This window comes from Pholcus phalangioides, unplaced genomic scaffold (genome assembly GCF_987345545.1).
Source record: "Pholcus phalangioides strain wild (caught in Gottingen) unplaced genomic scaffold, Ppha-v1.0 ptg000009l_1, whole genome shotgun sequence".
Classification (NCBI taxonomy): domain Eukaryota; kingdom Metazoa; phylum Arthropoda; class Arachnida; order Araneae; family Pholcidae; genus Pholcus; species Pholcus phalangioides.
This window is the reverse complement of record NW_028301602.1, coordinates 28038911-28055803: the sequence shown is the minus strand read 5'-3', so window position 1 is coordinate 28055803 and position 16893 is coordinate 28038911. Positions and strand designations below refer to the sequence as shown.

Below are 16893 nucleotides of genomic sequence, written 5' to 3'. Positions count from 1 at the left end.
TCAAGTTTTGTAAAAGTTCTTTTATCAAACTTTATAGTGTAGTCTTGCCTCAGAGCAGGGCTAGAATTAGAGGGAGGTGAACAGGGCAACTGCCAGGGTGGTAAGTTTTAGGAGGGGGAAGCAGCAATTTTAGGGCGGGAACAAAAACACCTTATTAAAATCATCAAATTTGATGGTGGTAGGGGTGACAAAATCATGTCCCCCGACCCTCCCTCCACAAAAGTTTTTGTTATGGCTCTGGTACTGAAGATTACATGAACATAGACAATAAATATGTACAAACTAAACTCCACACAGCAAATATTGATCCCATTGAAAATGCTAGAGAAAGTGTCAAAAAATAATGTAAATGTCGTTTATTTAAAAATGGAACAATGTAGGGTTAAGTTTTATACAGATGCTATCAAAACCTAAGCATTTAGTAATTATAGAGTAAATAATGTACACTATTTTATCTATTTTAAAATTTACTTTATTTTCAATTAATTTATTTTTATTTTATTTCCATTGCATACGAGATCGATACGTAATTTTACGCATGATGTCAATTTATTTGTATTATATATTTATGTCATTTATTGAGCGGAAACTTGTGTTCAGCAGAAAAAAATCTTGGTCCTTTGTTATTTAAGTTAGGTTTTACTATATTATATTAACTATATCTTTTATGATAAACTTAATTTTTTAATATGTACTACGTGTATGTTGTCTTTATTTATGGTTGTTGAAAAGCTTTCTCATGAGAGATTGAATCATTGATTGAAAAGTTTTAAAAATTTTTTTCCAATTTCAGAAAAAATGTGTCAATAGGCTAGAAGCTTGTCAATATTGTGGGTTGTCCATTGCAATGGATGATCTAAATGATCACGAATCACATTGTGGTGCTCGTACTGAAGAATGTTCCAAGTGTAAGAAGTATGTGATGATTAGACATTTAGAAAACCACAAGTACACGTGTATTAATGATTCCAGGCAGAAGGAGAGTTCCTCACAAATATCTGTAGGTTATTTTAATTTTTTTAATAGCAGGTCTATATTAATAATGCGCATGTTGTGTCAAACAGAACATAATCATCATGAAATCAGTTCTGTTTTTCAAAGAAATGAGATTATTTTATTTAGAATTGTTGAGCTATTTTGAATCTTTAGAATTGTTATAATATTGGTATTTCATTATTTTATATTTTCAGTCACACACATATTTGTTTTGTACAGTTTGTGGGTTCCCTAAATTTGAATTAATTGTACTTAAACAATAATCAATACAGCTATTGCCTGATTTGTATGATGCTGTGAAAGGATTCTGTTTGTAAGGCAGAGATTACATTATAAAAGTTTGATAGTCAGGGCAATTCTGTTCTAATTCTATAATGTGGAAACAGGACAGTCCTGTTCAAAATTTGATGTTATTTGGATATTTAATGATAATGAAAAAAAAAAAAATCCAAGGAAGAGAAATATATGGGGTGATTATAAAAAAACTATCCCGACATATGGGCCCCTAACTATCATACCATTCACAGAAACTGAATGAAATTTTGGCATAAGGTATTGTGAGGTATGCGCTCAAGAATGATATGGAAAACAACAGTGTGACTCTAACAGTTACGGTTACAGTGAGAAAATTTCAAAAATATCAAATGGCAACACCAAGTTTTTTGTATTGGAATGTGATCTCCATACCGAAAAACACTAAATAGCGTTGGAATGGCACCTGTAGCACGAAAATCCCCGGAGCTAGGCAAGGAAAAAGTAAAAGGGACTTTGCCGTGCACCAAAGCATTAATGTTCGTTTCATTCGTCACACCATTTCTTCGGCTGAGATCCCAGCCTGATTAGTCCTCCACAAGGTCATGTGGAAAATTTGTGAAACACAATAAAATGCTTTATTTTATGCTGCTTCTCTGTCCTTATTGGTTGTCCTCACTTTTAGTCTATGTACCGCCGGTGATTTTCATGCTAAAGTTGCTGAACGCTATTTAGGGGTTTTCACAATGGAGATCACATTCCAATACAAAAAACTTGGTGTTGCCATTTGATATTTTCGAAATTTTCTCACTGTAACCGTAACTGTTAGAGTGACACTGTTGTTTTCCATATCATTCTTGAGCGCATACATCAAAATACCTTATGCCAAAATTTCATTCAGTTTCTGTGAATGGTATGATAGTTAGGGGCCCATATGTCGGGATACTTTTTTTATAATCACCCTGTATATATATATATTGTCAAATTTTACATATATACCAAATGGGGTCCGACTTGAATGATAGGCTATTTTAGAAGTTTGTCAGAGCTGGGGAAATGTCTGAAATAGGCAAAAAACTGTTAGACAACAATGGTTCCTGGGCCTCAACAATCACTTTCAGAATGTTTACTTTGGTTCCCTAGCAATGCGTTTTGGACATGCATATGCCTTACAATGGTTTATCACTTCTTTAATTCTGCCAGTATTGGCCTATGTGTAATAGTTCATTCCTTTATAATGGTTTGCCACTTTTTCAGTCCTCCCAGTAATTGAAGAAAATCCAGTCAGCGCTGGGTATTATAGCTAGTGCTCAATATTTTTCTATTTATACTGTACACATATTCCTATAAAACCCTAAAGGGAAGGGGGAAAAGCTTACATTATCAACCTAATGTCTCCTTCCTTCTGTTGAGAAGACACCAACGAATAAAGCAAATACACAAAAAAAAAATAGAAGTCCTAATGCATTTCAACACCAATGGGTGCCGTCTTCAGAGGAAAAATTTTACCACTAGTCTCGCTGACAGAGTTTCCCACTTGGGTTGAATACCATATCTTAACGCTTGGTTGCTCAGCAGAAGAAGTACGTCTGTTCACTGAATGAACTGTGAGCCTGCGTGAGATACTAATGCAGCGTGATTAGACATTTGTGGAATAGTGCTATCCGATTGATCCATTCGAATTTTCTTGTAATTCCCGCTCGAAATGAATTTAAGCCATGGTGTTGCGATTGGGGGTGTAGATTTATTATCATTCACTAGTATATTTTTGAAGGCCTGAATATATGTGCCTTCGTAGAAATCTAGATCAACTGTGGACTTGACTTTGTGAAGAACTCTCGCTTCTTGAAATTTGAATTTATGGCCTTCTTGCCAAAAGTGAGTGGCGATGGTCGATTTTTCACATTCCTGATTCTTAACACAGCGAGCGTGTTCATTTAATCTTGCTTTTATGGGTCTCCTTGTCTGTCCTATGTAACCAAGAGAGCAATCACCACATGGGATGTAATAGATGCCCCATTGTTTATTCTGTGGTATAGCATCTTTAGGGGGCATGAAACCAAAGTTTTTAGTGGGCACATCTATGGTTGTTATAAACTTTTTAAGAATCGGTTTGATCTTCAGTGAGATTGGTATTGGATCGTAGGGTATGACTACACTTTCTTTGAGTGGTCTCTCTGTAATATTTTCTAGAGTGGTTCCTCGTGTGCTGGTTTCAAGAATTTTCTACTTAATTTGTCAATGATCTTGGTGTTGAACCCCCTGTCTATCGCAATTGCTCTGATGGTTTCAAGTTCATGGTCTAATGTGTTCCGATCTGAACAGATGTTAAATGCTCTTGCTACATAGGTGCGAAAAGACGAACGTTTCTGTTGCATGGGATGGCAAGATCTGAAATGAGGTGGTAATGAGACCCTGAAAGGCTTATGATAGACCGAGGTTTGGAACTGTGATTTCTGTTTCGTTACTAATACGTCCAAGAAAGAGAGTTCATTGTTACATTCAAAGTCGGCTGTGAACTGAACATGAGGGTCTATGTCATTCATAACGAGTAACAATTGTTCCAAGTCATCTTTGGAGCCATCCCAAAGCACAAAAGTATCATCCACGTATCTTCGATAAAATGAGAAGGGCACAACGTTCAATAGCTTACTCTCAAAGTCGTCCATATATATATCACACAAAATCTGCGAGATGGGAGTGCCCATTGCTAGACCCATCTGTCTGGGTGTAAAACTTGTCATCAAAACTGAAGGCTGTTTGTGAGATACATGTGAAGGTGAGATTGCAAATTTCTTCTACTTCAGGCTGTGAAAAATTGTGGGTTTTAAGTCGCCTTTCTAGACAACTGATACTACCACCTATAGGAATGTTAGTAAACATTGACACTACGTCGAAAGACACCATGTTGAGCTGTTTGGGTTCAATCGTACATATTATTTGAGTGAAGCTAGATGAATTTCTAACTGTATTATTATTTGATTTAGTGAGTGGAGAGAGAATTGGGACAAGGAATTTAGCGAGCTTGTATGACGCTGTACCAATGTTAGAGACTACGGGACGGAGAGATAGTGTTTGCTTGTGCACTTTGGGTAGGCCATAGATATGTGATGAAATGGCGTTTGATGGAATTACACCTTTTTTTTGCATGCACGGAAAGAGAGACACTCGTTTCTACCACTTCTTTCAATTTTCTCAAGTGAGAATCAGATGGATCTTTCTTTAATTCTTTATAAGGACCACTTAAAATATGTGATGTCATAAACTCCGAATATTGTTCTTTGGGCATTATCAAAATTTCCCAAAGAGCAATATACAACTCTTTCTTGGACGTATTAGTAACGAAACAGAAATCACAGTTCCAAACCTCGGTCTATCATAAGCCTTTCAGGGTCTCATTACCACCTCATTTCAGATCTTGCCATCCCATGCAACAGAAACGTTCGTCTTTTCGCACCTATGTAGCAAGAGCATTTAACATCTGTTCAGATCGGAACACATTAGACCATGAACTTGAAACCATCAGAGCAATTGCGATAGACAGGGGGTTCAACACCAAGATCATTGACAAATTAAGTAGAAAATTCTTGAAACCAGCACACGAGGAACCACTCTAGAAAATATTACAGAGAGACCACTCAAAGAAAGTGTAGTCATACCCTACGATCCAATACCAATCTCACTGAAGATCAAACCGATTCTTAAAAAGTTTATAACAACCATAGATGTGCCCACTAAAAACATTGGTTTCATGCCCCCTAAAGATGCTATACCGCAGAATAAACAATGGGGCATCTATTACATCCCATGTGGTGATTGCTCTCTTGGTTATATAGGACAGACAAGAAGACCCATAAAAGCAAGATTAAATGAACACGCTCGCTGTGTTAAGAATCAGGAATGTGAAAAATCGACCATCGCCACTCACAATTGGCAAAAAGGCCATAAATTCAAATTTCAAGAAACGAGAGTTCTTCACAAAGTCAAGTCCACAGTTGATCTAGATTTCTACGAAGGCACATATATTCAGGCCTTCAAAAATATACTAGTGAACGATAATAAATCTACACCCCCGACCCGATCGCAACACCATGGCTTAAATTCATTTTGAACGGGAATTAAAAGAAAATTCGAATGGACCAATCGGATAGCACTATTCCGCAAATGTCCAATCAGGACGCTGCGTTAGTATCTCACGCAGGCTCACAGCTTCATTCTGACCACGACGTTTGAAGTGAACAGACGTACTTCTTCTGCTGAGCAACCGAGCGTTAAGTATTCAACCCAAGTGGGAAACTCGGTCAGCGAGACTAGTGGTTAAATTTTTCCTCTGAAGACGGCACACATTGGTGTTGAAATGCATTAGGACTTTTATTATTTTTTGTGTATTTGCCTTATTCGTTGGTGTCTTCTCAATATTCTTGGGCAAAGTTGATCAACTCTTCTCCTTCCTTCTGATTATGAAAACGTGAACTATAGCTACCTCCTCCCACTGGCTGTTGTTCAACAGGTTGTGGGAGGGGGAGATGAAAATCATGCTTGAAGATTCAGCCAATGATCAAAGTTGAAGCCAACAATAACAGCTATCTGTGGGAGGGGGGGGGGATATGTCACCTTCTGATTCTTAATAACCAATCATCCTAATGTAAAAATTGATTCCTAAGAAGCCCAAAGAATCCAGCTCTGAATGCAACCATGATGCAATTGTTTAAGGTAATTCTTAAGGTCACGTAACAATGGACAGGCTGAAAAATTTCCCTTTTGGGGAATTTTGCCACTGACCAATCAGTACCCAGCTAAAAATTAAACATGTTGTTGACAAGATGGGGGGGGGGGAAGAGAGGAAAAGCAATTTTAGAATGATGCTAGCCTGAAAAAATGGCGGGGTTTTTGTTTAAGGAAATGTGAATATGGTGTGAAGAAATTATAAATACATAATGCTGCAACATCTATATCACCAGATCCCGGTCGAGCCCCCATTTAAATGCAACGTTCTCCCTTTGTATTTACCCACTTCAATTGTTATTTTGTATCCAGTATTATTCATTGAACATATGAACCAAACACGTTTGTTCATTTAAAATAGCAAACATTTATTCTGTTAAATATTAAAACTCACATTCTCAATATAATACTTTTTAGATACTTAGTTATCACAGTATGTTCATTTCTCTCAAACATAACGATTAATTAAGTCAATAATCAGAACAATCTCACCGGAGGAGTGCCAGAGCTAAGGCAATGCTGGAATACACCAAGAAGTATCTGGTCAGACTACTGGTCAACTATGTTGTAGCCATAAAGTTCAAGGAGGTATCGACGAATATCCAGAGGTCCCTGATCAAGCTACTGGTTTAACAGTGGAGCAGACACTGGAACTAGAACGACGTTGAACCACACCATGAATTATCTGGTCGAGCTACCGGTCGATGAGATCCAAGTGGTTCTGAGGCAAGCCTTTTGACTTTTAGTACATCACCATGATTGAGAAATCACCTGGCGCACGCCTCAATCAGGCGAACCACCTTTATGATAAGATAACTGTTTCGAAGGAGCTGTAATAGTTGTGAGTGATCTCACTGTGTATCCAGTATTTATCTGAGAGCACTTCCATCATGCATCTTGACAGGAACCAATCACAGGGACAAATCTACAATACTGAATTCAAACATCTCATTTACATATTATACTTATATGTATACTTATACTGTATACTTATTATACAGAAAAAAATAATATTGCACAAAATAATATAAAACAAAATCGGACAACTCAAAACAAACATAGCGGTTGATCGGCAGCACATGATCTCGCTGATCGATCCCAAAAACAAATTAAAAGGTAAGACAACAATTATCACCTTGAAATGACTAGAAGAAGGACCATTTCCGTCGGGTCCTAATGGTAATGTTACAATGCTTTTTGAGCCATGCTGCAGTAGAAATCCGAAACATACACACTAAACTATCTGATATGATTTATAAAAATATTTTTCCTGTGTTCACTGAGATGGAGCCCTGAACGAAAGTGGGTTAAATTAGGGTGAAAGTTATAAAGAGCTGTTGTTATGAATAATCACCGTCAATTTTTGTAAGTTCGATCTATTTTGCTTACATACTGTGAATCTGTCACGTTTGCAGGTCATTATCAGTACCATCTTACCGCGTGGCCTGAGGCCTCAAGCGAAAAGGAGCCTCACAAAAATGAGATTTGGTTGAAATTTTCAGAATTTACCTGGTAGGGCCTTAAAAAACCACTTTGCCGGGGGGCCCATGATGCTCTTAAGATGGCCTTGGTCATTATGCCTTATCATATGCATTATCATGGTTAATGTGATAAATGAGTCCTTGTTGTGTTTGCATTATGTATGTAAGTAAAGCTAACATTACAAGACTAATAATAATTTTCATAGTAGGCTTTATGTTTACTTAAATTAGTTTTCATGGCAAAACGAACATGGTACTTTACATGTATCGCATAGTACAGTCTACTTTGTGGTCAAATAAAAATAATAGTGATCAGATAATACAGTAATATTAAAAATTGACATCGCTTCTGTAATGTTGGCTTTTTTCACATACATTGAAATGTGTGGAAGAAAACAAATGCATCAGCAGCAGGTTAATAATGATTTTTATATTTATGTACAATTGTATTTTGTTCGATTAGAGCTTCTTCTCACATATTTTGTGTGAAAAATTTAAATTTTCTTCCAATTTTTAAACTAAGAAAAATTGTCAAATCTACAAGTTCCCATAAATAAAAAAATCTTTTTTAAATAAAATAAGTAATACAATGAAGGTAAAATAATTTTTTCAATTATATGTTTCAGGTGGAAGAAGAAATAAAATGTGATAGTTGTGATCTTTCATTCAAAGCAAGTGTTTATGTGAAACATCAGACATTGTGTTTTGGACGACGCTTCCAGGTAATAACCATTTCCTGTGAAGTATTAGTAATAAAAAAAAAAAAAGGAAAGATGTACTGGAAATAACAACTGTGTTAAATGTAATAATATAAGTATTATTAGTCAACTTCACTGATAGCTGTTAAACTAAGAATTTATGTCTGAAATATGTCATGTACAGCAAGCTTGGATCCAGGGTGATGTGTCAGGAAGGGTGACTTATTTTGTAGGTTTGTGGGCTTGTGCCATATTTTATGGAAAAGGCTGATTTTCCCCTGTATTAACAAACTCTTGGGAGGAGTGATCTTACCTCCCTCACTCTGGATTCGCGCCTGATATACACTCAATTCGCGATAAGTTAAACTCTGATAACTTGAATATCTGTTTAAGTTGAAGTTTTCATTTTAGTAAACTTCATCATATCTCAGAAGTTTTTTGTCGGTCACTACACATTCAACTTATCAAGATTTGACTATACAGTGTATCCTCGCTACAACATTACTCGACATAATAAGTCCATCTATGATGTTATTTTTCAGCTCTCGTATGGAATTGCTATTGATTTAATGTTAACCTCCTCTGGATGGTTAAGGTTTCAGGTTAAAGAAAATTTGTTGCACATGTTGCCACCAGAAGGCGTTTCACTTTGAATACCTTTAGTAAACATGTAAATTTATGTGATGTCGCACAGCAGCTGTTATAAAATCTAGAAACATTAGCGGAGATCTTATTTCTCAATGTGTTTGATGCTCACAATAACGATAAGTTTACGAGATCCCGTTTTCTGGTCAAATTGTTTTACCAAAACAGCAATTCCAAAGTAACTGCTCTACGGAAATATCGGATTTGGAAGAGGATTCGAAAGGTCCAATGAGTGTTAAAAACCTTCGGCGTATGATAACAAAATTTGAAACCACAAGATCGTTTGCTGTTTGTCCTAGAAGAGAAAGAAAACTCGCTTTTACACGCACAGTACAGGAGGATTCACTTCAGGTGGAAGAGCTTCAAATTATCGTGATAGCACTAGTGTCAGGAGTGTAGCACAGGCATTGGATAGGCCACATTCAACTGTCCATAAGATCATGCTGAATATCCTCCGATATTATCCGTACAACCTTTCAGTCGCCGCGGTTACTTCCACATGATTATGACACTCGACTCCGGTTCTCACTGCAGTTTCTAGCTCGCGTTGAGGTAGATTCAGAATGGCCTTAGAATATCCTCGGAACAGACAAAGTGCATTTTCACTTGGATGGTGCAATCAGTACTTACAACTACCGAATTTGAGAATCAGAACATCTGCACGCTATCTTAGTGGTTCTGTTGCATTCACCAAAAGTGACGGTATGGTGTGGATTTACTGCATCATTTATTCTTGTCCCTACTTCTTCGAGGAGTTACGTTTTCAGGGCTCGGCACGGGTCACTTTTTTCACTAAAAGTCACTTTTTTAGAAACTAGTCACTTTTATTACGTATTTTCAGGCCCAGGTCACTTTTCCAACTTTTTTTAGCAAAAAAACCTCGGTCTCGTGCGCTTTTCTGCTGTCAGTGTTTTTCTTTTCTTCAAGGAGAAACTTTACCGGTTCAAGGTCGCTAATTTTCCCCCTCCCTTCATTGAACTACAATCGTTAGCTCCCTTCCCGTAGAACCCCTATACATGAAGGCATCTTATCTTCCCGGGAGCATACCGTGTGCAGTGCCGTCTTAATGCATGGGCCTACCCGGGCCTCGAGCGAAGCAGGGCGTCACAAAAATGAGATTTGGTTGAAATTTTCTGTAATTTACCTGGTAGGTCCTCAGAAAAACCACTTGGCCCGGGGGCCCATGGTGTTCTTAAGATGGCCCTGACCATGTGACGTCAGCATAACTTGATTTCAAGGCGCTTGGAAAGAAAGCTCCTTGGTTAAAGAGTCATTTTATGGAAAAGGTGACAACCATAACCTGGTCAGAAAAAGATAGCGTAAAAGGGGAAGAAATTCAACAAAGAATTTTTTCCCTCCTCTACTACCATTCTTTTTTATTTCCCCACGCGTCCTCACTCGTTTTTTCATTTTCATCTTATTTTAAAATTGATCCTTTATTTTGTTTTAAAAAGTTTTAGTCCTAAGGGTCGAATTCCTTTCTTGGAGCATCGAGCAAGTTACATTTGTTGTTTGTTCTATCGTTACTTTTGTTAATTTTTTTTTAATATTTGAAATGATTTAAGAGAGCCCGTGCAGAAACTAACTTACGCGCAGCGGGAGAATACCAAAGCGCGAATATTAAAGATGCGTGCTATTAATATGTATTAAGCATATTATTAATACACTTTGGAGAATACTCTTGTTGCTGGCCAAGGTTAAAGAAGCTCGCAAGTATTTTGAATTTACTAACAATAAAAAAATCATCCGACTGAAAATCGCGATCTATCTAGAAATAAAATTCGTACTATTTTTCTAACTGGATTTAAATCTCAGCAAGAAACCGTACCCCCCAAATTTGATCGAAAGGAGAACTATTTATGAAAAGATCACAGAATCCTGCAATTCAACATTTAGTTTAACACAAGGGTTTCCAAATCAGATGAAAATTGGTCATCAGGCTGATAAAACTCAGTTAACGTTGCAACGTCCCTTATGGGAGTTGCTTGCCAGGTTCGAAATATCCAGCAATAAAGTGGCAAACGACAAGTGGAAAATAATTAGAAACAAACTTTCGCATGAAATATTATTATTTATTCAATTAATTATATGGGTTAGTTAATTTTAACAATGGATTAGTTTATCTTGGAGCCCTCTATTTGACGTTAGCAGTAAAGATACTGGCTCACCAATTGATGATCAACAACAGTCAACCTGTGCAGCGATCGGACATCCGATGTTGTTAGCTTTTCCGTAAATACCAGAGGAGTTTTCTCAGTTGAGAACCGGAACACCTTGATCAGTTCCTGGGGGCCTCTCGGTTGAGGGCCGGACCACCTTGCTCAGCTCCGGGGGGCCTCTCGGTTGAGGGCTGGACCACCTTGATCAGCTCCAGGGGGCCTCTAGGTTGAGGGCCGAACCACCTTGACCAGCTCCAGGGGGCCTCTAGGTTGAGGGCCGAACCACCTTGACCAGCTCCAGGGGGCCTCTCGGTTGAGGGCCGAACCACCTTGATCAGCTCCGGGGGCCTCTCGGTTGAGGGCCGGACCACCTCGATCAGCAATGAAGAATTTTGACTGTGAAGATTGTTTTATATTTTGATTCCGGACCTGCCGGAAAACGGATTCAAATAATGTAGATTATTGCATTTTAACAATTCAGCCCAAGGCCAATAGATACGGTAGTAAGACGGTGAACCGTCCTACTAGAGGGCTTCAGTTGAACAGAACAAGATTAGACGAATGAAATGTGAGAGACAAAGAGGGAGGAATTTATACTCCCCTTTTACAAGAAGTTTGGGACCACATGTCCTCGCATGGCCTTTTCGCCTCAACAAAATTATCGAATTTGCATATTCATGCGTCACTATTATAAACATTACAATTTAATTACATTGGAATCTGGCAACATGACATAATCCGGAGAGCTGATCAGACTCTCCCGATTATGTAAACATTACTAACATAACAATATGAAATGAATTGTTCCGACGGAGGTCTGCAGCCCCCCGCCGAAAATAAGTGAGTACAACACTATATTTCCGTATCCGCACAACGAGACTTGCAACAACTCCCCCGGGAGGTTCTTCAATAAAAATAATTTAAACTGGGCTAAGCCTCGCCCAACTATACATATATTGGATCAAACCCCTCCACGAAAATAGCGGCATCGTCGTCATGAGGGAAATTAATTTATGTGGGACATCAGTAGCCCGACCTCTGGCCCGTTCTTGTTCGACAGCCGAAAGACCCCACCCGCCGACTGCCGAACTAATCGAACACTCTGGCCCTTACCGGTTCGCCAGTGGGTCCTCGGGTGGTTTCCGGTAACTGAGAGGTCCCTGGGGTCTAAAATAAGAAGGAATTTCCCACATAACGACAAGATCACCATTAACGTAGAGGGATCGGATCCCGATACGTTACAACGTGCATGCGAACCGTAAATAGAGGTGGATTTAAAGGTGGGCACACTGAACGCGCCTTTGGCCCCTACTTTACACTTTTTTCCCTAATTTAAGGGGCCTAATATTAATTTTGTTTTATGCCCAGGGCCGTCAACAACTGACCTTTATCCGCTTCTGGCCGTAACTTAATTTAGAGCATCTTCACGATACTGATTGTTGACTTAATATCGATATATTACGCTCCATTCTTGGTGTTGTGTAAAAAAAACCCTTTTTAGACCTCGGAAGTTATTAAAACGTTTTTGTCTTGAGTCCCTGTTATGGCCGCAATAGGAGGAGGGGGGGGGGGTCTAGTTCCACGGGTGTTGAACGAGGAAGGGTGCCGAGTTCACTCTTTTTCCGTTAAAAAAATGGATACCGACCCCGGGCGATAGTAAATTTTCGTTCGTACTTGTGGCCCGGGTTACTACATACTGTGATCAGATCCAAAACTGGGGGGGGGGGGGCAATGCCTCGAACAGCATTTTTGATGGAATGGCGTTGCGTTTTAAGAAAAGGCAATAAATTCCTTTGCAAAATTATCAAATTTCACAGTCAAGGGGCAGTAAAATTACGTTTCCCGTCCAGAAAAAAATATTGTATTACAGCCATGGTAAATCGGGTGTCCCGGGTGGGGGGCGAATTCACTGTTTTTGTTCGTTGAAAAATTACGGGAGGAGTCAAAGCTAACGTGGGGACTTTTTTTCACGCTAAAATAGGTAGCCCTGACAGCAGCATCCATAAACTGTATCAACCACATTTATAAACCCTGTATGTCGTTGATTAGATTTTTGTGTTGATTTTATTCAAATTTTTCGTATTTCCCGATATATTTCTATCGATTTTCGCATATTAGGTTGATTCATATTATAAATTATATATTTTTTTGTAATTTTGTGTGCCCTTTGTCAGCCATCTCAAATTGACCGCCGCAAAACGGCCACGTTGGTGCTTACGACGTTCATGGGAAATTTACCGAGGAAGGCAGCAGAGTCTTTTTCTGTTAAAAATTATGGGGGGAGGGGCCAAAATTATACTGTTTCTGGGTAAAGGAGTAAACGTTTTTTTGCAGGGGTGTATGTTGTGTGTAAAAAAAAGAAATATATATATTTACATATTTTTCTCTCAAAAACCAAACAATTTCGAAACTGGTTTGTTTTCTCCCTCATCCAAGGGCAGTATTATTTTGGTGCCCCCCCCCCCCCCCCCCGCCTGTAAAAGAATAGACTCACGCACCCTTCCCAGTTCAGCCATAGGTGGAGATAGACTTGAAGGTCTTAGGGGTGCGGCAGATGACAATTGATATACATCATGTATACATCAGTAGGCTCTGCCATTGACGCTGGGGGGGGGGGCTGGATTGCCCTCCCTCAATGTATAACAATTATAATAATTAAAATAACTTAGTTAATTTAATAATTAAAATAACTTAGTTAATTTAGTAATTTAAATATTTTATTCAATTTAATAATTTAAATACTTTATTCAATTTAATAATTTAAATACTTTATTCAATTTAATAATTTAAATACTTTATTCAATTGAATAATTTATTTAATTCAGTAATTTAAGTAATACTTTAATTTAATTAAAATATTGTTAAAAATGTAATTTTATGGTTTTTTTTAAAATCATTATAGTAAATTTCTTAAAATTTGTTGGAATGTATTATACAAACCTAGGTATGTAAATAAAATTTGTACTAGTTAAAAAAAAGTTTTCAAAAAAAGTTAAAAAAAGACAGAGTACATTTTGTATACTGTCATTCATAGCATAACATGAATGAAAAATCCACTAGAATGGATAGATGGGACAAATTCTCTCATCATATTTTGTGTTACTTCTTTTTTTTTCCTTCTTTTAATGTGAAAAATTTTTCCCGTTTTGAAGTTTTTCCTGCTTAATTTGATTTTAAGATGGGTTGTGGAAAGCAACATGGGGGAAAGGCATTGCTACTGTTACTTAGAAAGGAAGGATGTAATGCTACTCTCTCACACATAGTTGTTGATAAATTTGATAAGTTATTCAAAACTTTTCTGGTTAGCAGAATGCGTTTGAGTTTGATTTATTTCACACTATTATGTAAAAAAAGCAATTTCGATTAGTTCCATTGAAATATAAAGTTTAGTAAAAGCTAAATTCAATTTCAATTCGGCAGTAATGAAAATTCAATGTCCATTTGGTCTTTCTAAAATTATTTTGGTCACTATTTGGTCACTTTTTTGAAACATTTTGGTCACTATTTTCACTAGTTTTGAGGCCATGATCCGTGCTGAGCCCTGCGTTTTACAGGTTCAGCGACATGTTCGATCACCAGGAAGTGATATGTATTGCTGTTACAAAACCAAATTGTTCCGGCTCTGTAAGCATGTCACTGCTTCGCAGACACAATCCTTTATTTGCAAGACAGAGCTCTTCCACACATTGCAGTGTGTGTTAAGAATGTTCTTTAAACAATTTTACAGAAGAACATGTTATCAGCGGGCACTACTAATCTATGGCCTCCCCGATCCCCGGACCTTTGTCCATGCGATTTTTGGCTTTGGGAGCATTTGAAACGTTTGGTAAGCCATGCCAATCCAAGAACTTTGCCTGAACTTGAAGGCAGCATTTCACGCCATGTGCTGAACATTTCCCTGCACTTCGGTCAGTTGTGGAACATGCCATTTTGTGATTCCACATGGTATCTGAAAATGATGGCCATCATGTGGAACATGTTTTTTGCAGTAACAATAGTTAAAACTGCAAACGTTTGCCTAAATGCGTCATTTCTTAATAAAACGCCCTCTGGTGGCAACATGTGCAAATAATTTCCCCCTCCTGAAACAAATTCTCATCACTTCATGAAGTCCCACATAATTTCCCAATTTTCTGATGACTGGTTTCATCTGTGAGATTTAGAAAATATGTCAACAACAGCATAAATTTGGTAACATCAGTGGCAATGCTGCCTCTCAATGTAACTACAATCCTTTAACAACAATATTTTTTCTTGTCCATACATAACAGTATTGTTATAACAGGATATTGGTGTATAAAAAAATGTTTTGATGCATGCTTATGCATCTTAATTTGTAAAAAACAATTTTTTAAAGATTTATTGGGAATGTATATATAGATGCCAATAGAAAAATCTACATTTTTTTCTTATGAAAACATAACAGTGTCAATCTTCTTATGATTTCATTATGAATGAAACCTAAATGAAATTTTCTCATGCGTATTATATGCAGCAGCAGACTGTATGATGGTATTTTTTCTCGAAGTTAATTTGCATCTGAGGATTTAATTCAGGAAATTACAGCACATCTTATTTATTTATTGACCTAGTTTTTTTATTTGTTGTGCGCATATGACTTCTAATACCTAAATAAATTAGGATGCATATAGTGGCATTTTCTGACAGTGTGTTTCTCCATTTATACTGTATGTGAATAACTGTAAGCAGAGTCAGTACATATCTTCAGGGGCCTTCCAGAAAGTTGTACCTATTCCATAATTTTTAATGAAAAAACCAGCAGCAAAGATGACAAAGTTTTTAGGGGACTTATTCAACCCTTTGGCTGTCCAGATAGAAGTACACCTTTTTGTATGCATGGGGAAAAAATTCCACCACAAAAAAAAACACCATTCAAAAGAATTCTGATACAATTTTTTCCCCTTGTATCAGAAATCACCAGAAAGCAATTGAGCAGGCTATCAGGCTTATTATCTGGAGACGATGGAAATAGTTTGATAGTTAGAAACTATATACCCTACACCAGTGTTTCTCAAAGTACAAGTCACTAACTTTGGTCAAGGGTATCATGGCAAGCTGTTCACATTGATGATTGTTTATTCAGTGCTCTGAACAGGTTCTTTTTTAGACTCTTCTGGGGAGGGGAGAGCCACGGACAATGTAGTCATTTCAACTTTTTCTGGGGGGGGGGGGGGCAAAGCACATGTACTCAATGTATGTATTTTCAAAAGCCAGGGTGAGGGCAACGGCCCCCCCCCTGCCTCCTAAATGATGGGCCTGGCCACGGACAGGCAGTCATTTCAACGTTTTCCAGATGGGGAAGGCAAAGAACTTATACTTAATTATGTGGATATATATTTTTCACCTTGTTTTTCCATTTCTGTTGTGTTTTTTTAAGTTTTTGTAAAAGTTGGAGATTGGATTGAGGGGTAGTTGCCCTACCTGATCCTCCCAAATGACAGGCCTGTCCACAATTTGAAGAGAGCATTTCCCCCATTGGTTCTGTTGGGGGGGGGGGGAACATGACCCTGTTTGTTTCAGCTTAGGCTAATGATTAATAATTTATCATATTAAAAATATAATTTAGAATTATGTTCCATAATAGGTAAAAAATTTTTTTCAGGAATATCGCCAAAACAAAAAGTCATCTACAAGCTCCTCAAGTGAAAATGAATCATCAGTCATTGATTCCTCTTTCTCCCCTTCCAAGCTTAAAAATGTCCTGTATCACAGTGATAAGTATGAAAGTGATTCAGTTAATCTTGGCACTTCAAGCAGTCTTTATGGGAGCCCAAAAGGAAATGTATGCATTGAATATTTTTTTTTTCTATAAAATATAAACTGCCAAATAAAAATTTCATTTTTAAAAGGGCTACTTTTGAAACTGTTTAATGTATGAATTGCAATAGTTCTTTTAACTTAACGGTATGTTACATT

At 37.5% G+C, this 16893-nt stretch overlaps 1 protein-coding gene across 2 annotated transcripts in view; it reads left to right on the top strand.

The window, feature by feature from the left end:
- LOC149082635 (uncharacterized) overlaps positions 1-16893 on the top strand; it is a 74597-nt gene that overhangs the window by 13543 nt on the left and 44161 nt on the right. The window contains exons 7-9 of one of the 2 annotated variants that reach the window (XM_089235901.1): positions 794-1000; positions 8081-8176; positions 16580-16759. In XM_089235901.1, coding sequence (XP_089092027.1) covers positions 794-1000; positions 8081-8176; positions 16580-16759 — 483 coding nt within the window. The remainder of the gene's footprint in view (positions 1-793; positions 1001-8080; positions 8177-16579; positions 16760-16893) is intronic. The other variant, XM_089235902.1, reaches the window with a different exon arrangement.